The sequence below is a fragment of the Coturnix japonica genome, chromosome 2 (genome assembly GCF_001577835.2).
Source record: "Coturnix japonica isolate 7356 chromosome 2, Coturnix japonica 2.1, whole genome shotgun sequence".
In the NCBI taxonomy this organism is placed as follows: Eukaryota; Metazoa; Chordata; class Aves; order Galliformes; family Phasianidae; genus Coturnix; species Coturnix japonica.
In genome coordinates this window covers 16150848-16175045 of record NC_029517.1, presented here as the reverse complement: position 1 = coordinate 16175045, position 24198 = coordinate 16150848, and the positions used below count along the sequence as shown (strand labels likewise).

Below are 24198 nucleotides of genomic sequence, written 5' to 3'. Positions count from 1 at the left end.
CAGTTTTTCAGTTGTCAGCCCTAACCCCTTCACAGACTTCTGGACCTGCTCCCAAAGCTGCAGGGACAATTATCAGTTGTAAATAAAATATGGTATTCCCATCAAAGTTTAAAACACCATAAGTAAAATATCTGAAAGAAAAGCAACAAAATAAAGAGCAGAAAAAAATGTTAACGAAGGCATAAATTGAAGATAATCCCAAATATCATGCAAAGCGTTCTCTTGGAACACCGAGTTATAACTGACAGTTGAATCAAGGACTATATGTTCAACCACAGCATTAATAAAACAGCCAATGATATTTAACACAACTCAAAAAAGTAAAACATCTGAGAAATGTTAAAACAATGATTTGCACCAAATAACGGGTAGTTTTTTAAGCTTTTAGAAGAGGATAATGAGCGTATCACACAAAAATACCCATCAGCTTCCCCTTTCAGCCCACAATCAAAAGAACTGCAAACTGAAATTATGCAAAAATCATCCAAATAGTTACAAATAAGACAAACAGTGCTTCAATTTATCACTGGTATATATGAATACTTAGGAAACAGAAGATTAACTCACCTCTTCCTTCTTTCTTCATCCTTTAAAATCTCATAGATAGCCACCAACTACAACACAAACACAAGAAGATATACTTAATATTACTTTAGAATAAAGTCTGCAAAATATTAATAGTAGTATCAGATAATACATTTGACATCAGATAATACAGTGACATAATCATATACAAGCTGCCACCAGAGATACAAACAAGCAACTCCTGCAGAGGACATTTTCCTCCTCTCATCTCTCAAAGTGACTTGTATCTCAGCTACAAACAAACAAACAACAAACTACTTGTCACTTCTTTCATCCAAAAGATCTTCTTTAAATTGAGTAGCCAGTATTTAGTCATCAGCATGTTATAAAGGCTGAGCTAATGTCAACAGCCTCATGCTTTTGGTCTGTAAAGATTTAAAGAAAGAAAAATTAAAATAAATTGATTGTTCTTACTAAAACACCATCAATCTATAAAAATCAGATCTTATTTTCCCAAAACTTGTATAACCACACATTGCACTTACTTGCCTAAACTGTGTTTCTGCATTTTCATCTTTATTCTTGTCTGGGTGTAAAATCAGTGAAAGCTTCCTATATGCTTTCCGAATATCTGCTGATGAAGCATCCTGCAAAATGTAAACAGAGCAATCTGTCAGAAATGATTCCCAGAACTTTGTTAGGAAATGAAGGCAGCCAAGACAGCACAGTACATGAGGCAGTAACATTGGAGGAACCTAACCACCAAACCACACGACCAGCGGAACGATCACTGAGCCCGTGTCATCTTTCATCTCTACTTTCTCTGTTACTGGACATTCATTACAACATTTGTCAAAACTTTCAAACACTTTCTTGCTTCATACCACAGAACCACAGAATGGCCTGTGTTGAAAGCAACCACAATGATCATCCAGTTTCAACCCCCCTGCTATGTGCAGGGCCACCAACTACCAGACCAGGCTGCCCAGAGCCACATCCAGCCTGGCCTTGAATGCATCCAGGTCAGTGCATCAAGTGCACCAACTGTGCCACCTGAAAGTTCAAATAAAAACTGGAAATTATGCAACCAACATACCTTCATGACACCACCTCTGAAAACTACTGTGCTCAGTTTCCCAAACTTGAGACTAGCTATGAGCATTTCCCTTACTAACATTTACATGAAATCCACTAATAGGATTTGCATTCAACTTTAGCTTCACCACCTGTAAACACACATGTATTTTGCTAAAGGAGCTTCAAATTGCAATTCTAAGGCTGTTTTGTGGCACTGACATCATTCTGCTTCTCGATGATAAACTGGCACACGCTCTGGGAGAAAAAATAAAATTCAGAACATAAAGTGCATTAAATTAACTGCACAACACAAAGATTTCTAAATTAACGACTGCCATGCAGTACATGCTATGAAGATATCCAGAAAAGGAAAACTTTGCAGGTTGTTATGTGTGGTATATAAGTGTGGATCAGAAGATCCACAAAGCTCCAAACACAAACAGAACTACTTGTGTTCTATTAAAAATACATTGAAGGCAACATTTTAGAAAGAAAGTATTCTTCTGACAATTTTAATCTCTTGACTTATACATATATGGTTCCCAATATAGTCTCTCTCTCAAAATTACAGCGTCAACTGGGATTAAAAAACACCAAAAAGACAGATCTGAATTGGCTGAGAGAGGAACAGAGCTGAAATAAGATAATAATTAATGCAATACTGTAATTAGCCTGTCAGGCTTTTTATTATAAATCATTATTTTCATTTTAAAAATATCAGTTTTATAACACAAAGGTATAATAATGCCTTATACCACTTTGGGCCAGGAGTGAACATTAGAGAAAGATTTGGGAGAGGAGAAGGGGAAAAGGAGAAAGTGGGGAAAAGCGCAGTATTTGAGAAAAATCAGCTATGAGATGATGCTTTGAGGAAATCGCTATTATCCCCTCACGTAAAACCAAAATTCTCATATTCCCTTCTCCGTCCAAAGAAGGTGCTTTGATTACTCATAGGGAAGATTTCTCCTGCAATGACTGCATCTGCATTTTTTCATTTTCATATTTTCCAGCAGCTATTCCTATGGCACACAGAAGCTGGATCTGAGTGGGTAAGCACCAGCTTGCTTCTGTGTCGATTACTGCAAATAAGTTGTTTCCAACTGATGCTATACGATAGGTTTACTTTTAACTGCTGAAGGAAGACACAGTGATGAAACAGATTTTCTGAACACAAACTCACAAGACGCTTAACAGAATTACATGAAATTAAGACAAAAACATAACAGAAACAAATCGTTTAAAAATTAGAGATTGAGACCATGAAAACCTCAAGAAATGAATCCCTCCAGACTGTGTGTTAAGGACAGACCACAGCTTATTCCTTCTCCACTACATACTTTGATGTGCTTGGTGTTGTTTTTGGAACGCTCTTGACAAACTGTGTAAAACCTGACTGAAGCATATTTTTAAGAGCTGCCTGGCAATGTCCTTCCAACTACTTCACACAACAGAGAAGCAAAGGATTTATGATGTTTTCAGTTTTATCAGGACAATTTCAACTTCAATCTCATATAGGAGCAGCACAAGCTTTCACGTTTTTATGCTTAAACAAAGCAAGAGATCCCAAATCAACTTTGAGAAAGTAAAGTTGCTTAAATATGTGTGTTGCTTCATCCTGAGAACAAACATTTCTAGATTTACAGAAACAGGTTATTCATCTTATTTACCAGAAATAATGGAAACATTGTTTTGTTTGCCCTGTCCTACCAACCCAGTCAGCCACTTCATAAACGACATGGGCTCATCCTTAATACAAAGTAGAGTATTTCAACATTACTATAGCAAATAAAAATAAGGAAATAGATTACTGCTATAGTCTTAGCTAAACTATGGAAGTGATCTTTATTAACGTATCAGCTAATTGTAATTAAGCCCTCAAAAGCTCAAAAAGGGGACAATAATAGCAACAAATAGCTAAATTGTTGCTATAAATGCTTTTATCACTACTGGCCCACATAAATTTCAGAAGCAGCAGTGAGACTGCCAGTTCACTGACTCTTTACAGCATAAAGCAGGAAAATCTTGTGTGTTTTGAAAATCAAGTTCCAAATGTGTTGTTAATGCGTGCTACCTATGGGTAAGGTTAAGCATCTTCAGGAGAGGTTCCAGACCCATCAGGAGCTGTCCTGAACAGTCTTAGAGGTGCAAAATGGAGTAATTTAATGAAAAGCCTGTCATCCCTACAGAGCTTCCTAGCAGTGTACGACCCTAAATAGAATACAAAGAACAATTATTTTCAAGCTAATAAAGAAGCATCTACCATATTGAAGTCAGCTGTTCTAACAGACTTTCACTTATAGCTGACTCTGTTGGCCACTTTCTGTAATGGCTGTGCAGCAAAACACCAAATTAAAGAGTCAGCGCTTCCTAAGAGTAAGGTATTATTTCATATACTAGGCAAAAATCCAGAGACTAGGGAGAGAAAGCCAGGACCACACTGGTTTTGTTTGTTTTAAAGATAAAGCTGAGAAGAGAAGCAGGATGGCCTCATATACATTTCAGATATCTCAATCTCAGTTATATCTAAGGAGGGAAAAATAAGATCTCTATAAGCATATCATTTAATAGCAGTAGGAGCTGGTATTATTACAGATGGATAGAGACAGCATTAAGCAGTTTCTCCGACTCTGTGCTTCAGGCTGGCATGTCATGCCACTGATACAGCCAGATGAGTCCACCGCACTGCCCCTCTCATGCAGAAACAAACATCAGCCCTTTTCCTCAACAACCGTCCTGTGACAGCAACATTGCCCCATAGGACTCCCAAGGCTGAACATCTCCTTATGATCCTGTTTCTGCTTAATGGATCTTACAACCCCAGAACTTCTCCACAATGCATAATTCCATTTCAGGAGGTAAAAAAAAAACCCCACAATACTCCATCATGCATACACACTTTGGGGGGAAAAAGGAAAGAAAGAAGAAAGACAGAAAGAAAGAAAAGATAATGCAAAATGGGTGCTCCAATTTGCAGGAAACGCCACTCAGTTGCCAGCTGAGCAGCTGGAAAGTACACAGACATGTCAAAACAGAAAAGGTGTTTAATGCTAGAATTAGTTCTCAGAAATATGAAATAAATCCGTATTTTGTTAGGTTACAGACTGGACTCATGCATGGAAATATATGCAATATTCTTGAGGGAAGTTTGAAATTGCTAAAGCTTTACTGAACAAGTAGAGTTATCAGGTGTTTAGATACAAGACATCTAGGTAGAATTAAAAGTTCATCCTCCAAATATTTTAGTGTAAGCCTTTCATTACAACCAAGTACTTTAACCCAGAAACAAGGTAAGCATTTGAAGGGATCAACAGTCAAAAAAGTGGAAGACATCCTGAAGGAGTTCTGTTGGAATTCATGTCACCTTTCCCTACCATCACAGGGCAGGGGAGAAGAAGAAATAGTTTTCTCTCTACTTATGTCATTTGCTTTTAGCAGCTTCTTCTGTTCAGACAATTAAAACATATTACTAAATTTTTTTCCCTCTGTATCATTTCCACAATACCCAGTACCATCCGGAAAAGTACATAATTAGACCACAAATAAGATATGGAGAAATTGAGAATGGATTTTTTTTAATCACAACTGATAATAGAGCAAAAATAATGTGAATCTGCTTTCTGTGTTCTTTAAATGACATTCTTGTTGAAAATGCATAGAAGTCAGAAGATATAAATTTGATCTCAACAGCCTATACTAATTTAATGCAGTCTCACCTGCAGAGTTCACTTCCACCTTCATAATAAAGAGAAAAACCGGTGTAGAGCGCTACAGCTCTATATTACCCCACTGCCTTCCACGCCTAATGTAACTATGATTACTAATGAAGCTTTAAAAAAAAAAAAAAAGAAAGAAAAAAATAGCCTCATTGTGGTCTCAAGATAATTCCTGAACACATAACGTATCAGATATTGCCATAGGCAAACAATGATTGGGTCAAGGGGAAAAAAATAATCAATGTCTACATAGTTTTCACTTACTAACATATACAATTCAAAACCTAAATTGTTCCCTTGAGTGCAATGCAGTTACTGAACAAGACTTAGTTACTTACAATTTAGCAACTGCCTCTAACACAGCAAAAGTGCTCATTTCATCTTAGGTTTCAAATATGCCTGCAGATATCTTCACATAGGTGGCATTACCTTCACTAGCGATGGGGAGACAGTGGTCCAGAGGACAAGCACACTGACAGAAGTCACTTTGCTACTGACCTGCTGTTTGCCCAACTGCTTATTAATGAGCTACAAGAGAACAGCACCAGAGCATCTACTTCATCACTGTGCTGCTAAGTAACTGCAGAATTTCCAGCCATGTAACTACTGGAGCTATAAACTATAACTACTGGCAGCCCAAAATGATGACTGCACATAGCACCATGTACATCTGTAACGTGACATGTTGTACCTGTAAGTGCCCTCAGGAGAGGCAGGCCTTCGTGAGAGAAAATGTATCCTTTTTAGTCTCCACGAATTATAATCTATTGATTAAAATTCCTTGGTTTGGTTTTATTTCAAATTAAAGAGCAATTCAAATGCATACGGTTCCTTCAATACCATTTTTCGTTCACAATTTGCACGTGGAACAAAGTGCGTAAGTCCCGTTTGGTAACCATTAAGTATAGAAGCTGACTGGCATGGAAAGGGAAACAAAAAGTAAGCTTTGCAAACACAACATTTCCTATTTTTCTTCGGTGACCCTGCAGGACACACAGACGGTCCCACCAAAACCCACAGCACAAACCAGAGCAGATAACCACACAGAAGCTACAGCTGCCCACTGAATGTGAGATCACCACCGCTGCTTTCCACCCAGTTGTTTCCATGCGAGGCCCACAGAGAGCTGCACAACCTACGTTCAATTAGAAAGAAGCTCAACAAAAATAAAGGGTGAAGACACTCCTCTTTTTCAAGGATGTAAATTGAGTTCAACCCATGTTTGCTGCTCCACTGCAGATGGCTGCTCCAAGCACACCCAGGGAGGAGGAGGTATTTGCTCTGCTGCAGAAGGGGCCATGCATCTCTCAACATTCCATTGATTTAAACAGAATAACAGCACAGCAGGGAAATATGTAAGAACCAAAAATAATGCTAAAATGGTGTTTTAATGCTTTTTTATTTTGCTAAGTTTTAAAGCAATTCATGAAATGAAAATGAATACAAACCAGCACAATGTATTCCTGTAGGCTTCTGATAACTGGCACAATCCCTTAACTGGCATGCTTGTTTCCAGGGGAGTGTGTCAGATGAAAGAAGACTCTGTTTTCAGCCTAGCATGCCAAATGAATGAAAATTCTGCTGCCTCATGCTTGAGAAACCAAAAAAAGAATGTCCTCTTCAGCACATGTGCACAATTACACACGCTTTGCTTTTCTTGATCATTCTGAACAACAGTTTATGTCATTTTTTCTTTTCCTTCTGCTGAAACTATTTTAGCTTTTTAGCTTTTTAACTTCAGTTTTCAGCAATTGATTTTTTAGATATGAAAAACTAAGAGACCACTGTCCTGTATAACTGTAATGTACGATTTGACATGAGCTTTACATCTGAGATGCAGAGAACACTCACTAATTCTGTCAGAACGTTTTTAGAACTACTCCTCTAAATTCAAAAGAGAGAAATAGCTCCAAACAATAACTGAGGACATAAATGAGGCCGCAACAAACTATTCTGAAATCCTGATGTTGTTAAGGTTTATTTTCTTTTAGGTTTTCTTTCTGGTAGCTCAAAGGAAGGAACAAGTAAGTATCCTTCATTTATTTTACCTTCCCCTTCCTCCCCCCAGGAATGTTGCTATGTATTTATTATTTTATGTATGTATTGTTTATATATTTATACAATGTTGTCTGTATGTTTACACAGTAAGAGCACTGCTTTTACAGCCCAAGTGGGCAGGGGAAGCAAAGCACAATGTCTCCTGCAGAGCATTTCTTGCTCAACGAACGCCTTTGCCCCTTGCTATACAGCAGAGCCGCTGTGCTGCGCTCACACAGCTGCGGAGCACCACTGTACAGCACTGAAGATTTTTGGGTATTGGATCTGACAAGTTCCAACCCCTCCTTCTATGTAATCCCCAAAATATGCTGCCGCTTGATTGTTTATACGGTTTTCATGCTACATTTCAGCTTTAGTATGTTTCTAAGTATGTAAGGAATTAAAGGAAATCAGAATCAGCAAAGCTACACCCATACAAGGCCTTTCTCTCCTCTCTTCTCCCCTCACTCACCCCCATTCTCATCACGACCTGCCAGCAGATCTGGCACAACTGACTCACGTTCTCCTACATGTCTCCTCTACCCCTTCCACTGACAGCTTCCCAGATCCCAATTTAAACGTAAATTTTGAAGGGATTTTACTAACAGCTGCAGACTTAAACGATGAAGGTCTTATAGAAAAAAAGAGATCAAAATAAATAATAATAAAAAAAATAGCACATACACACACAGCTCTGGCTACTTTCTAATTACTGAAATCTCATGCCATCTGAGTTGCTGCTGTCATTTTTATGACTGTATCTTTAATTGACTTGTATGCTCAATAACAAAGTAAAAGCTATGTAAAAACAGTGTAAAAACACAGCTAACATAAAACCAAGGAGTAAAGCAAGTTGGAAAGAAAAAACCCATACTTTGCAGTTAACCATCATAACAAAAAGATGTATCAAATACGATATTTGGAGCTCTGTCCCAGATCCACTGATACTCAGTATTTCAACTGTTGAGTTGCAGAATCACTACCAAACCAGCTAACACCGGCCTCTGAAACCTGAACAGAACTACATTTTTTAAAGATCTTGACAAATTGCAGAATTGCTCTGGAAGTTTCCTAAGGGAAAGACTAATAGACCACATGTGGACAAAAATCACCATCCACACCAGTGCAGGCTGGCACAAAGTGGCTGGGCAGAACAACCAGCCCCTCACAGCCAGTGACACACCGCTGCCTGCCCGAGCAGCCCAGCACAGCCGTGACACCAACTGCATGGTGCCCAGCAGCTGCCCCATATCATGTCTGAGCAGCAGCAGCAGCAGCTGAATAATGGCACAGGCAGCTCAGGTTAGATGCACTGCAAATCTCCCAGCAGCACTGTTAGCTCACTGCAGCACGGGCCGACAAAGCCTCCATGGAGGGCCGATCTCACACACATTCATCAGGCGTGACTCAGCTTTAATTGGTTCTGTCACAGCAGGGTACAGTAGATCACTATCATTCCTGTACTTTAGTATTCAAATATCCCTTTGATGATCAATTTAATCATTACACTGACAATATTCCAACTGGATTTACGGTGTCTGTTTAAAGGGACCGAGCTGGCAGACAGCACTCTTGTCACACTGAAGGTGACAGCTCCTGCCAGAAGGTGCTGAGATTTTCACAGTGCCTCACAGATCACTGGAAGGAGCAGCAGTATCAGGAGGTGCCAGGACACACTCCTGTCCCATGAATGTGAACCCCAGTGGACTGGTCCATGACTGGGACCGCCAGGTGATACTCTTATTTTTCCTGTTACAGACCAGTTACTCTGAAGTACTACAAAAGTCATCCTGTAATAGGTGTTTATTAATATACTATCCTTACAATCCGAGTTTAGAAGACTTTTTCCATCAGTTATCAGCTGTAAGACTAGCAAGGCACCATGAACAGCCACGATCAGCATAGTTTCCTCAGGAAGGCCAAATGGAAAGTAGTTCTAAACCAGGCAAAGTTGAAAAGCAGACAGGAATTTCAATGAACAGCATAAAAATTTTAAGCCAAATGAAACTATTCATTTAAGATTGCTCTGTATTTGGTGTATTTCAAGTACATGTTTAATTTCTGCAGCAAAAACATCTAAATGAGGATATGGTTGAGACGCTGTAGTAAACCATATCTAAGCAAAATGGACTTTGAGGGTCACCTCTCTCACAACACTATATAAACATGTATAAGGTAATATTTTAAAACCCTAATTAAACTATTTCCCATTGTTTAGCCTGTTTCCGTACCATAGTATCATACTGCTGAATTTCACAGAAATTTCACAGCTGTTTTCCTTAGCTTAGAAACAGCTAAAATGGTCCCCCAAAGCTGAGTCTTGAGATGTCAATGTAGCTCTGTCTGCAGTCTTCTACTGGCTTTTTTGTCCCTCCAGAGCCTGGAAGAAGACAGGAAGAACTGAAAAACATTCTTGATCTCATTATCTGCTACAAAATACATATTTGGTTTGAGTAAATCCTTAATAACTTTCTCCAGAAAACAACCTTAGCTAAATGAAAGGCATAAGAAAGCGAGCAGACCATGAAGGTCTCATGTGTGGTTACATATTCCTTGAGTAATATCATATTACCAGAATGTTTCTCTCCTCTCTCTCTCAGAGAAATAATTGTTTCACCATTTATTTTTGGCACACAGAACAGAAAATGTCTTCTGATTTCAAAATCATAAATAAGTAAATAGAATAACAGAGGGTTTTTTTCTCTGTTTTTTCCTCCTCAAACCAACTGATCAGAAAAGGCAAAATCCTGTGTATTTTTAAACAAAGGCGTTTCATCACAGACTGTGTTAAAGTAACCTTGAGACTATACAGAATATCAACACCTCTGAAAGCCCTGAAAGGCGTTCAGAAACAGGTATTCATCTACTCAAGATGTATTTGGGTGGGTTTTTTCCTTCTTCCCCCCCTCACCTCCCAAACACGTTGCTTTAAATAGCCAGGTTTATAAATAACTACCAGCAGCATTTATCAATCTCCTTCCATCTTTATTTAGACTACTTACTACCAAACTAGTTAGGATTTAGCCCTACCCACCATGTAAAGGAGTCACATAATGATCCCTTTATACTCATTAACTACCATTTTAATGAGCTATTACTACCTCGGGACTCAGAAGACCTCAGGGAGGTTGTAACATGCCACTACCCATATAGTAATTCACTGCTGAGTTAGTACATAGCCTCCTTGAAAGAATACAGGAATGCCCTCCATCACTCGCTGTAGTACAGATGGCACCGTCAGCAAAATTCCTGTATGAGAGGCACAACCCAGACTAAAACCTAATGAAAAACGTCTCAGTTAAACTCCAATAAGCTTAACAGATTACCCATTACTACGGCTCACCACTTCATTGGAAGTAACCACCCTCCTAACAGTGCGAGCTGTAAGCTGGAGCGCTGCCCCACAGCACCACCTCGGTCTGCTGGCACAAAAGGAGCACACCTGGTAAAGGCACAAGGAAGAAAGCAGAGGACAGGGACATCCCAAATGACTATTCACAAAACCTGGCAGGGGTTTCGTGAGCTGTAAATTAGCCAGCAGATGTTCAAAGGAATCTGAATAAAGAAATCAAGTTTACCATTAGGAACGATCAATAAAAAATTTACACAAAAATGAAGTTACGTACAACTGAAAGGTACTGTAAAATGGAACTGAAAAAAAAAATCTCAACCTTATTAAAAAAAATAAAAAAATACATGTTCCATGACTTGTGATGGAACTGAATTGAAGACAGCCCATCCTGTTCACTAGGAACTTAGTATGGAAAATTGGGACTGTGGCCACTAAGAAAGCCTACCTGACATTTATAGTGAGAATGGCCAAATCAAGCTGAAGGAAGATGGCTGCCTCCCAGACTGCAGGGTAGCTGTGGGCAGAAACTGCTACACAGCAGCATGCTGTTCCCTGAACTGCCCTGATTTTTTGGTTGATGTGTTTGAGTGAACCCAAATGAGAGGCAGAAAGTTGCCTGTGCCCAAATGTGAGGCAGAGCGATCACCTCTGCTTTCCATAAAAACACTCCTGGCAAGCAGTTACTGCTCTTTTCCTGCACTTCCTAGGAGGCACCCTGTTTGCTGCAGGAAAGGAGGAAGTAATTCACACTGGTCCATAAGCATCTCCCCTTCAGTCTGCAAGAGCCAGGGGGAGAACAAAACAGAACCAAAGGCTCTGCCCATGTGTAAGCCCATTGCAGCAGGCCAGTGCCACTGTGACAGCAGCACTGCGAGGCTGCAGCCAAACCATGTGCTCTGACATCGCAGACAGGTCCGGAGGAGGCAGTGAGCAGGGATGTACAAAGGGAAAAAGCTGAGAGGATCAGAGCAGAGGAAACACTTCCCTGTCTACTTGAAAGTGTTTTCCAGTACAACACACAGCCTCAGTGCTGCAGCACTTGGATGAGCGCACATGCACCACCTCCTCTCTTCACTCAGTCAGCCACAGCCAATGCAGGAACCACAGAGAGGGCTGAACCAAGCAGGCAGCAAGACAGACTGCAAAAGGAAGAAAGATCAAAATAAAGGGGAAAAGTGTGCATTCTTCCATGCCTATGGAAAAGAGGAATTAGCAGTTGAGTGAGTAGCAATAAAAACTTGGCACAGGTTGCATCCCATTAACTATGCTACCAGAAATCTCTTTCAGCCAACTGACTGCAGAAGATAGTGACTATTACTAATTCATTTACTTGCCTCTCAACATAGGATTACAGGATTATCAGTATTAAAGATAACAGTGAAAGTTGGGAGATAAAACTCTGATCCCACAGTCTCCAGTAGAAACACTGATAAATGTGGAGCATTTCGAAACCAAAAGCAATAGGAAAAGTTTTGCTTTGCTTAAGCCCTGTGGCCATAAAGATATGGTACAACGTCCCCTGCATTTTCTAGTTATAAACAGAAAGTCAAGACTTAAAGAAGGATCAACAAACAAGCAAGAACATTTAGTGAGTAACTTCTGTCATGGGTGGGGAAGAAAGAAATGAAACTGCAGATCTGCAAGCTGCTGCATGGAAAAGAAAAAGAAGGGAATAAAAAATAAAGGCATGTTTCTGACAATCTTAGGAGTATAAACCAAAGCCACGCTTTTCTCTATCGCATAACATCAGCCATAGAGCTGAATCCAAGAAACTGCATCAGCCAGATGCGATTTCTTCCTCTGTAACTCGTTGGGGTGAGGAAGACTTTTTCAGATGTAAAGAAAACTAGTAATCATTTTTAAATAGTAATAATTTTTTAAATACTGGCAGCAGAAATACTGCAAAATTATTTCTGAAAGTCGCAGTTAAGTGCCACTGACCAAAAGAAAAGAAACATTTGCTGCAGAGCAATGAAACTGCGGAAGCAGGAAGAAGGAGGGGACTAACATGAGTGTTTCCTTACTCAGCTCGCCTCTACCCATCAGTGCCAAACCAACCCTGAAATCTGACAGATCTCATACACGACACAGACAGCAATGGGTATTCTTAGCAGGTGAAGATTTCAGAGGTCCCTGACAGCACCCTGCAGCCTCTCCTCTCGCTGTGCCCCCAGCTTCCAGCACGGCACACAAGATGAGCGCCTGCCCAGGGATTGCTATTCAGCGCTGCTCTGCACACATTTGCCCATGTGTGGCCTCATCTGCCTGTCACCACACGCTATTCAAACACGCTCTGAAGACGTGGTTATTTGTTTTGAAGCCCACCACAACGGCACCAGAGTTCATCAACAGCATCATTAGCCTTTCTGGTATCTTTAACATAAGCATCCATTACTGTCCTTTCTTTTTTTTTTCTTTTTATTCTTTTTTTGGATTACAAAACGAGGCACAGCTATCTCAGGTGCTAATTTTATCACAGATAGGATCCATCCCAGTGCTTAGTATCAAACAGCATTCCGTACTTTCAGGGCAGACTTTAATCGACTTCAGCTGCAGCTGCAAGCGCTCGCTATTTCTGCACAGAAGCCCCCGGTATCTCAAATTATGCAACCAGAATTGCAGAGCACTCAAATCAATTAGTCACCACTTGGGAAAAGTTCCGTTTAAACGACTCGCCTGGCATCACATAGGAATTCTGTGGCAGAGAGAGGAACAGAATCCCGTCCTCAGGGGCACTTTCCGACTGACTGCTTTACCCTTGGAACCGCTTCCTCTTGCAATCTTCTCCCCCAGCCTATCCGCACCCTCAGCACCTACAGGTTACAGTTTTTGCAGACAACGGCCTCTTTCAGCACAGCCTGAAGCTGCACTGGGGCCAGATCTCTCCCTGAGCCTGAATAAATAAAGACTACGTAGGATATAACACAGTGAATTCAAAATCATCACAATGAACGAGCACAAAGAAACCATATTACGACTTGAGACATTCTGAAAACTGACATTCTGTGATTTTACAGAACGTGTTCCCAGAACTTAGTGAAAGCCTTTAGAAGCGACACTACAGTACAGGATTTTTCATAAGGCTGTTGCAGGAAATAGTAGAAAAATACACAGATTTTGAAAGCAAACAAAAAAGTCCAGCCTGGGCATAAGCAGTGCAGACGTGCTTTATAATGCCATCTTAAGAGCAACAGTGGTTTTTCTCCCCTGCAATAAGCCCACACTCTCTGAAGAATCACTCTGACTCTAAAAGGTTCCACTCATCTGCAGGACAGCTTGGCTAGCCATCAGCGTGCCATTCCAAACAGCACATCTTTGGACAAACCTAACAGAGATAGGCTTCCTCCTGTGGCAGGGAGCCACCGGGCGGCCCCTATGGCAGCACACACAGCAGAGCAGCATCAGGTGAGGCCGGGTGTGGGTGGGTGATCTCCCAACGCACCGTGCCCAGGCAGCTGCTGGCCCTCCTGCAGGGCTGCCTGTGCTCTGCCTCCAAAGCCCCAGAAGCATTTCCCGGGCACGTTCTGCGAGGCATATGTATTTTTATCGTCTCAGACAAAGAAGGACAAGACCCAGCACCTTGCAAAATCTCTCAAGTATAATGAAAGTAATGAGATTCTAAAAATAATGGCGGCCACATGAGAAACAGGCTCAGCTTTTTAATTACCAATTTCGTTAAGGTGCAACAGAGCTCTTTGTTAATAATTCAGTATTACTGCTCCACACGTCAGCGCACTCCAGAAGTACAAATAAAGACATCTACTTTCAGACCACTATTTTTTATCACAAGTCCCAGGAATCTTGTCAAAATATAAATGGATGCACGCCATATCGCACATAACTCACAGCACTGCACTGCTGTGAAGGGCTGGGCAGCACGAAGCAGCACAAGGCGCACTGCCCTACCTTTGTATCACCCACACCTCATTTTATCATTGCATTTAAGATACATCATTTGTGTAAGAATTGCAAAGCCTCACACAGCCTGGAAGACAAACTCCGTCAAGCCAAATAAACATGAATAATTGAAGTCTTTGATTTAAAAAAAGGAAAAGGAAAAAAAGAAAAGGTTAAGAATGTACATATTTGTGGTTGCGTTTCTGAAACATGATTTCATGTTGTTTATACTGGATGGAGTTTTCCTGTACTACACGGAAGAATAACTTAAAATAAGACCGACACTATTCCCACATGGATCAATCAAAATTTGCATGAAATTAAAGCAGTATTTTACATATGAACACGGCAATTCCACGCATTCCTAGGGATCCCAGGACTCACACCTATACTTACGTGCAGAAACATGTGGATAGTCATAGCCCCAGATCGACAGCAGGGCATGGAGCTTTGATCCAGCACTATTTACAGACCTTGATTCAGACTGAAATACCCGTAAGACGGAACATTCAAGGTATCTTTACCAGTAAGACAATTTTACATATGGGGAACAGTTTATTTTACCCAAGAAAAATCTTCCTGTTACTGTTTGATCTCGAGCTGCAAAAAAGAGCCTCATTTGTAACGGATTCTTAACATAACAAATATTCCCTGAAAAACTGCAATGAGGGCAATTTCCACAATCACTCCAGATGGACTTTATGAACAAGTACACATGTATCCTATGTTTTCTACCTGAAAGACTTTACACGATTACCCTTTTTTAAAGCAAGTCTGCATTGCCATTCAGCTCTTTTCAACTAATAACCCTCGATGACACCGAGTGAGGGACTGGGGGAGGGGGCAGCTCTCAGGAAAGGGGCAATGACCAAAGGGATATGGCCCATCAGGATGCGTGACAACTGGAACGTCTATTATTTCTCTATCAGTGTTTGTACCAACTGAGTGAAAATGAAAACATTTTTCAAAGGCAACCACTCAAGGATATTTGTTCAGTTTAATCTTCTGGTAAAAACTGGTACAAAAAAATGTTTTAGCAGTAAGACGACAAAAAAACAAAAACAAAACAAACAAACAAGGAAATTTCTTGATTGCTTTCTTCACTGAAAAGGTCTCTGGAATTCTTTAATTGGTCTGAAATTTAGGCAAACAACAAATAAAGGCACACAAACAGAACGTGGCTGCTGGCTGCATTAATGTGCTGCTGCACAATGAAATTAAAATGCTGAAGTGCTCTCACGGTAAACCAAAACAAAAACCTGAAGGGTTAATTCCACCAGAGTTAATTCTACCAGCAATTCTTTCTTCAAGCTTCTTTATTCTGCTCTCATTAAACACTACACAGCAAGAGATGCTACTGCAGTTTTACATCATCAGATTTTCATGAAGTAAAATAAAATCATTTTGATGATCTTTCCACAGAAGGAGAACATCAGCTTATTTCCACCCATTCACAGTCAGTATTAATGAATGTATCTTTTCCAGCACTATGGAGGAGACAAAATGAACTCCATGTTAGTGCCCAGCCTTTAGCTGCAGCGCAGCATCTCACTTATCAGCAACGGGGCTCCGTACTGCCCACAGCTGCGGAGTGGATTCTTTGTTCAAAACCCAGTAACATTCAGGACAATTTAGTCCACCCACCGGTTGCTACTTTTTGCCATTTTACGCCTTTTCCAAGAACTCACTTTGTTCCTTCAACTGAAACAGGAAGTAACAGTTCGAGTCTGCTCAACACACAAAGAAAACTAAAAATGCCACCAAAAGCTTGTGGCTGTTAAAGGCATCGAGCAGCCTCACCGTTTTGATGAGGATGTGACTACGGGAATATATGCAAGAGAAAATGTCAAAGAGAGAAGGCGTACAACAAAAGGAAGAAGCTAACTAATTTTTAAAGGATGAAAATGGATGTGCTGTCTTTAACAGAGATGGAACCTTTACCGTTACCTGCAGCTCTACAGCAGGTAAGGAGACACAACAACAGTCTGCTTCTGGGGAACTGCCACCTCGGCACTATGGAGTTACATGTGCCTCAGTTCTTGACAATCACCCAGAAAAACAAAGCTTAATCTGCACATACACGTGTATTTTTTCCGTATCTGATTGTTGGCAATTACGCCATTCAACCTGGCAAACAGACAGAGCAAGATTAACACCAACTTCCTCAAACAAATTCATTCCATGTTCCAAATGCTCTGATCACGTTGGTAGTGCCTTTCAAATTTCAAACTCTCCTAAATCAAATAGCAGCAGCTGGAAAAGCATGCACTAGATCCTTTCAAAACGATACTGAACCGCAGCAGCTAAATGCTTCCACAAGCATGAAAATAAATGCAGCCAACTTACACCACATGATGAAGGAAAACTTTGTTGTTTTCTAACAAATTTTATTCAGAACACACAGAAAAGAAGCTCATTTTAATACCACTGATGAAGAAATGGCTCCATTTCAGCCAGGCTTACAGACACCAGCTAGTGCACAGAATGATGCACTGAAGTGCTTTAAAAATAAGAATGGCATCCGAAATGTAAATGTTTGATAACTCCTGTAAATTTTTTATTATTATTTTCTTTCAAGCACAAGTTTACACAGTATTGTCTTCCACAAAACTAGAACAATCCCACTAATGATAAAGATACTTAGTAATTACACAGTCATCGTTTGGCTTTTCGCTATTTTCTGTAATTAGTAACAGGCTGCACGTCCACAAAACTCAACAAGCCAACTTCTTCCTTCAGAATTCAAGCAAAAACCATAACTGCAAAATATCAGCAACATGGATTTTAAATGAATGACTTCCATCAATTCGCTTGCTATTAATCTGTATGGATGTTTTTGATACTCATTCAAAATCACTTACATGTCAAAGACACTGCATGAAATTGAAACCTTAACTAATGCCAAGGTTTGACCCAGGATCCAAAATAAATCTGCATGTACAGACCCTTGTACCTACACAAAGCACCAATTACTTCAAATAAGGTTTTGTCTGTGTACTGGAGTCCACCCATGTGGAGCCAATTACTATAGCGGGGCCATTATATGGTTCATTTCCCCATACCAGCTTGGCAAGAGGTGTACATGGGTGTAGGAAGTGCGAAAGAGCCTTCGCTAATAAAGCACCTCAAACACACATTGCAATATCTGATGTTACAGCAAACACTTCTTCACTGAGATTGCACCGTGAATACAGGAAACACTGCAGGGCGGTTTGGAATTTGAACACTATTCTTTCACATTTCACTTTCTGGCCCAACAGTTAAATAAATAAATAAATAAAATCAAACCAACCTTGCAATAGAATAAACAAAATCTTAAATAATTACTCCAATACTTAACCTGCAGAGCATATTTCTACCAATACCCAAATATTCCAAAGAATACTGAGAGACAGCAGGATTTGAAGAGCAAGAGAAATATCAGAATTTCATGCTCTTCCAGAAGGACAGTATGTTTATAATAGCAGAAGCACTGATATTACTTATTGATTATGTCTGGTATCATTCCATTCCTAAAGGGGAAAGTTGCTTTTTGAAATAATTATTATAAATAGGAGCAAATCTCTTAAGTATAAAAATCTCTCCCCCACTGGAAGAACTGAAGCTCCATCTAGAGGCTTTTCTTCCTCTACTGTCATTTGTGGTATATGTAATATCACCTAGAAATGTGAACAATATTAAATGTCACAGGCTTCCTTTGTACCTCCTCTTTTGTTATTCATATTGGGTCTTGCCCTGAACCTTTGCCTGGCAACACTAGCTCCTTCACTGCCATCAAGTGGTAAGAAGCCAAAACTGAGCTTAAACATGTAAAATCTCAATAATCAGATTACGCGATCGCTACAGCACAGAGACAACCATAAATACCGAATACCGAAAAGCTTTATGGCGTGCATCACTGAAGTTCTGGTATCTCTGCTCTACGGCATTCAGAAACCTCACACAGCAATTTCAGTAATTGTTTCCAAATATCTTTTGCGGGTTCCATTTTCATCTTGAATTGCACACAATACAGATCTATGTCCATGTTCTTCATCATTATATTTAGAACAAAAAGGTCTCACTGTAAAAAGAAATTTTAAGCAATAACATATGTTTCAACTTTCCATTGGAAAAATACCAAATTCTGCTACAAGAAGGAAGATCACGATGTAATTAGAGGGAATAGCACAACCATCTCTCCAGCCTCAGTGCTGTCTACCGACAGCGTCTCAAAAGAAAGGGCAGAACGGCAGCAGCACATCGCTCCAGCAGTGTCTCGTGCAGCTATGGAGCCTCTTTGCGCTCCACAGCTGAGATCAATTGCTGGCACTCACTGCATCAGAAGTCTTAGTGTTCCACAACTGACAGTGACCTGCGGGGAAATGAACACGGACCACACCAAAAATTGGGACACACCAAAAAATGGGAGGGTTTGTCCAGATGAAATAAAATAGGAAATAGAGCTAATAAAGCAACAGCAGAATGTAGCCACTCTCCAAGAGCTTGACGACTTCCATATCAGCCTGTGGATGACTTAGGGCACAGCTACTCCCATGGTCACCCATCACAGCATTTCAAATTACAGCAGTCCCAAAAGGGCTTCCCACAAAACTTGGGGTAATTATTTCTTTTGAAATGATAAGAAGGAAGAATAGGATTGTCACTGACATGGAGAAGTGAAAAAAGGACCTTCAATAAATGACCCAAGTCGAGACAAAAGAAAAGAAAAAATATATGAGATTTAAAAAAAAAACAAAACAACAGTGTAAAAATGGGAATGTAGAGGAGAAAGACTGTAGCACACAGCCTAAAGTCACAGGCGGCGTGAAGCTTGAGGAGATGCAAACCACCTGCTGCTTGGCAATTCAGTCTCGAGGCCCAACTGAAAAACCAACACCAATTTCAGACAGAAACTTTAGTTACACAAAGTACAGGGATTAGACAAAGGGTCTGTTCGAAATAATTAAAATGTAAGTTAACCAGCGTGCATACAACCACTTTAGCTCCTGAGCTGGAAGAAAGGACTGAATTTATGATGGGCAGTGAAAGCCACAGTAAAACACGATGGCTGCAGGAATGCATTTAAAAACCAACAAACCAACCACGCAATAAAGAGAAAAGATGACCTCAAGAACAAGAGTGACAAACAGAAGGCAATGGAGACTTAAAAAATAGTAATGAAAATAAAAACTCTTAAGTTTTTCTTCCTGAATGACATGGTGTTCATGCTAAATGCAGATCTCTCAAATGGATGCATGTACTGAGTAGGAAAAAGTAACCAGACAGCACACTCTAACAGTTACAGTATCTCTGACTGACAGCTGCTGTTCTTAATGATGGGATGGGAGAAAAAAAAAGGAATTAGAAGACAAGGCACAGCCTCTGTTGAGGTGCAGCCAACTGGCACATAGGGCTCTCATCCATCGCTCCTGAAAGCAGATGGGATAACCAGCACCTGGTAACGATGGGATACTGTAAATTCACTGACGGTGTCTGACAGAACAAAACTACAGAAGCTGTGGGAATGCATCTTACATACTTCAGAAGTAAAACTCTAGTTTTACAGCCTCCTGTTTTCTTCAGGATAGAAATTTAAGATGCTCCAAACTAAATATCAGATTTTCTTTTTAAAAAAATATGTTACTTCTTTTCTTTGTTAAAGAACTGAACTTTAAGGATAGCAAACACAAAGAAGATGAATGAAATTCTGCCTTAGAAAGAAAACAAGACATCTGTATTCAATGTTAAGCAACGTTTATATTCACAAATGAGAAGCTGACATACTGCAGTGCGAAATGGCGACCAGCGAGACAGCACTTTAAAACAAAAAGCGTCCCAACTTACGTTCTATTGCTTATTTCTATCCCATATCTTATTTTCAGGAACAAATTCAAAAACAAAGAAATAACCTTGAGTGGTTGTCTTCTTTAAAACAACGACACAACATCAGGATCAAAGCCTCCTTATTGTTAAGGTAGGATTTTACTTGAAGTGTATTTCTCTCTAAATCTATCCTTTTTATAGGGAGAATGTAGTATTACACAAACATTTTGTATTTCAATACATTCAACTCCAACTTACAACTTCAAAGCCTGATGGAATTCAACACTGTAGTTTTACCACAAAATAGAGATAAAGCTAATGCATGTGTGATAAAGATCAGCTGCAATACTAAATAACGCTTAATTGCACTTACATATTTCAATTTGCTGTCACATTGTGACAAATTGGAGCCTACTAAGGACAATCCCAGGTCCAATTATTACCAGCTCAAACTAGAGAACATTCACCATCAACCCGTCTCTGAACCTGTCTGATGTTAAGGCCATCTGAACTCTGCACCAAATACACAGTACCTACAAAACTGGACTTCCCAGTAACACAGCCCAACTTGGTCATTCGTTACAAATACTAATGATTCTTCTTTGAGGTTCTCAAACAGTCTCAGTGCACCAGTGCAGATGGTAACAAAGAGCCAAATCTCCCCCAAATTTGCATCTCTTGATATTAGTCAAGGTGCACAAACAGCGTGGAAGCAAAGGGGGGGACTACATCCAGGGCTTAATTATTTTCAGTAATATTGTCACGGGTTACTTAGATTTACCTATGCCCGTGACAGGGGAAGCCACCCCGTGGGCCCCCTCCCGGGGCCCGGAAAGGAGGGGGAAAAAGGGAGTGGGATAAAACAGCGACAATCTAAGGAGGAAAAACTTATTTTACTAAATATGATACCGAAATACAAGATAACACAATATAATATAATTGAGGCTAACAAATTGAACGAAACAGAGAGAGAGAGTCCCCGAAAACCGAGAGGCCTACTGTGAACTCTAGGCGACACGGCTGGAACGCTTCCCACTCTCCGAGAAGTTCGAGAGAAGAAAGAAGGCACTCCAGCCTGGGAACGAGATTATACAGCGTCCTGGTCCCGTGACTTATCATTAACCCTGTTGTTCTCTGGGATATGTAGTCTTCTTCTGTGGACTGCACATTCAATAGAAGTATCCATACTTTACATGATGTTATGATGTGGAATACTGATACTGATAGCAAAATTACAAAACCATGACAAATATCAACAAGCGTGAGTTTATCCTATGTTATAATGGGAGAAAAGAGATTAATAGAAGTTAGATAGATCTTCTATCTAATGATAGAAGATTAATGAACACAACACAAAAAGCACAGCTCAATGGCCTTCAGTGTCGATACAAAGGCAGCTAAAAGGTGTTCTGTTGGGGATGGGTGCTGGGATGTGCTGTGCTCAATACATTAAGTGATGACATGAAGAACAAGAGGAGCACTCAGTTAAATCTCAGAGTCCATAGGTGACACATGCATTTTGGGTAGGCACTGGTGAGGGAATGCCAGACTGAGTGCACTGACTCCACTGGAAGTACAACTAAGCCATGTTTACAGTGCAGAACTTGGAGCTGGCAGCTCTACCTGTCCAGGAGGGAAGTGGGTTTTGTGTGCAGAATTAACACAGCTTTCTGGTTAAGCACTGAGTATTAACACAGTAGCCAGTAAGATTTACTAAATGGATTACAGCATGGAACTCTGTTCTGTGTATCTGAACCTGAACACAAGCCAGTTGTGTCCCATACTTAAAAGTGAAGTGTAACTTATGTATGGAAGAGGTTTGTTCTCTCCTCACCATTGTAAACAGCAAAATACAACTGACTGGCTGACAGCATCCAGCTGCATTTCAACTGATACAGCCCAGCATTTGAGTTTTTCTGTCTCGTTCTGAATATTGCGCTGTTTGTTTGTAGTGTTGAAAAAGTACTGGGGTACAAAAAAGAACAAAAGGAACAAACTACAAACAACACACATTACAAACTCACAGAAATATTTTGTACTCAACAAACAGGCTTGTGTTGGAAAACTATTTTATTCAGAATTTTTATACAACTTACAGAACTTGATATTCTATATTTGCATCAAAGAAGATTTTGAATAGTTTGTAGAAATGAGAAGAGGCTCCTACACAGATTGAATTTTTTTCTTTTTGCTGTAACATTACAATTAGACACAAGGCACAATAAAATAATTACTAATAAACTGTCACAAAGCTTTAAATGGCATACAGCTCTTTGCTCTGCTGTCAGAGCATATATGTTCCATACGATAACACTATATGAATTTATCACTGACTATGAAATGGTGGTTATTCATCTAAATCATTTTGAAATGTGCTAAAATACTGATGAGGCTGCAGACTCATTGGTAAAATGTGCTAGTGCTAGTATGGATGTGGCACTAAGGGACACAGTTTTGTGGTGGACAGGTGTTATAGGCTGGACTTGATCTTAGGGGTCCCTTTCAACATAAATGATTTTACAGTAACAATTTCTGCCCCTTAAAGAAGGGCTACTCATCTCAGTGCAGTAAGGCTACTCCATCTTTCTCATCTGCTTATCAGCACTTGAATGCTTCTTCAATAAGCAAAAGCACTTCATGTTGAGACAGCAGCATTCCAGAATTATAGCCCATAGACAAAGTCAAACTCCATTTGTTCTTCCTTCACTCTTTAGTTATAGAAAGACTTAAGAATGACATTATTCCAGCAGCTTCTACATGTTTTCTGATTTTTTTTTTTTTTCCAGCAGCACCAGATTAATACTGAGAAGAAAGAATTTCAGATTTAGTAGAGATGAGAGACAACATGAATTCTCTTCTACTCATTCCACCACTTTTTTGCTTGACACCAAGAGCAGCTTCTAAGGCCTGGGAGCCAAGTCATTCAAGAAACTTTCACCTTAGCAATCTGTTGGATGGGAGCCCAGTAACTTCCAACATCCCGCTACAAACCCTACTGTAAAGTGCTACATTCAGACCGCTGATTGCAGAGCTGAATTGCCACATGCATTAGGAATGTTTACAAATCACTTTTATACAGAGCGGTAACATCCAAACAAGGCTGACAGTCAAGAAAACAGAAGCGAGGGGAAAAAAAACACAAGAAACAACAATCTCTTCATTATTTATGAAAAAAAAAATAGTAATAATTTCAAGCTTCAGAGAATATGCACATGCACACACAAACATACACACATGTAACTGTTCAGGGATCCAACACTGAAAGAAAAAAAAGCCCAAGCTTTTAACTGGCACAGCATATTGCTAAGCAAAAGCAAGAACGCTCACAAACAAATCAAAAGCAAAACTAATGGCTTTCAAATGCTGCATGACTTTCATAGTCCATTAAGAGACCATGGAAAACAAGCAACATTTCAGGTATACATTAATTTCAGTTATACATTAATTTCAGGTACACGTTAATTTCCCCTATTTTTTTTTCACATCAGCCCTGTTCTCACAGAAGAGAACCCCTTTGTCATTGCTTGTGCTCTCATTCCCTCAGCTCAGCTGTGTGGCAGCATCGGTGCTCTTTGTTAGCAGCTCCGCCGACAGCATCAGGAGCACGGATTCATTCAAAGGACATTTTAAAATGCTGAATGGTCCTTTAAAATTTGGTCAGGTACTGAAGTTAAAATAGCATCGCATACACCACTAACGCCCCCCTTAGAACTGTACTTTTCTCTAGAGCAAATCAGAAAAACATGTCCATCTTCACTGCAAAATGGCTCTGGTTTAGATGCCAGCATAAGC

At 40.0% G+C, this 24198-nt stretch overlaps 1 protein-coding gene across 1 annotated transcript in view; it reads right to left on the bottom strand.

Annotated features, from left to right (window-relative positions):
- Nucleotides 1-24198, bottom strand: part of DNAJC1 (DnaJ heat shock protein family (Hsp40) member C1) — an 88306-nt gene that overhangs the window by 56364 nt on the left and 7744 nt on the right. The window contains exons 2-3 of the mRNA XM_015853312.2: nucleotides 1071-1172; nucleotides 568-614 (exon numbers count right to left, since the gene is read on the bottom strand). Coding sequence (XP_015708798.1) covers nucleotides 568-614; nucleotides 1071-1172 — 149 coding nt within the window. The remainder of the gene's footprint in view (nucleotides 1-567; nucleotides 615-1070; nucleotides 1173-24198) is intronic.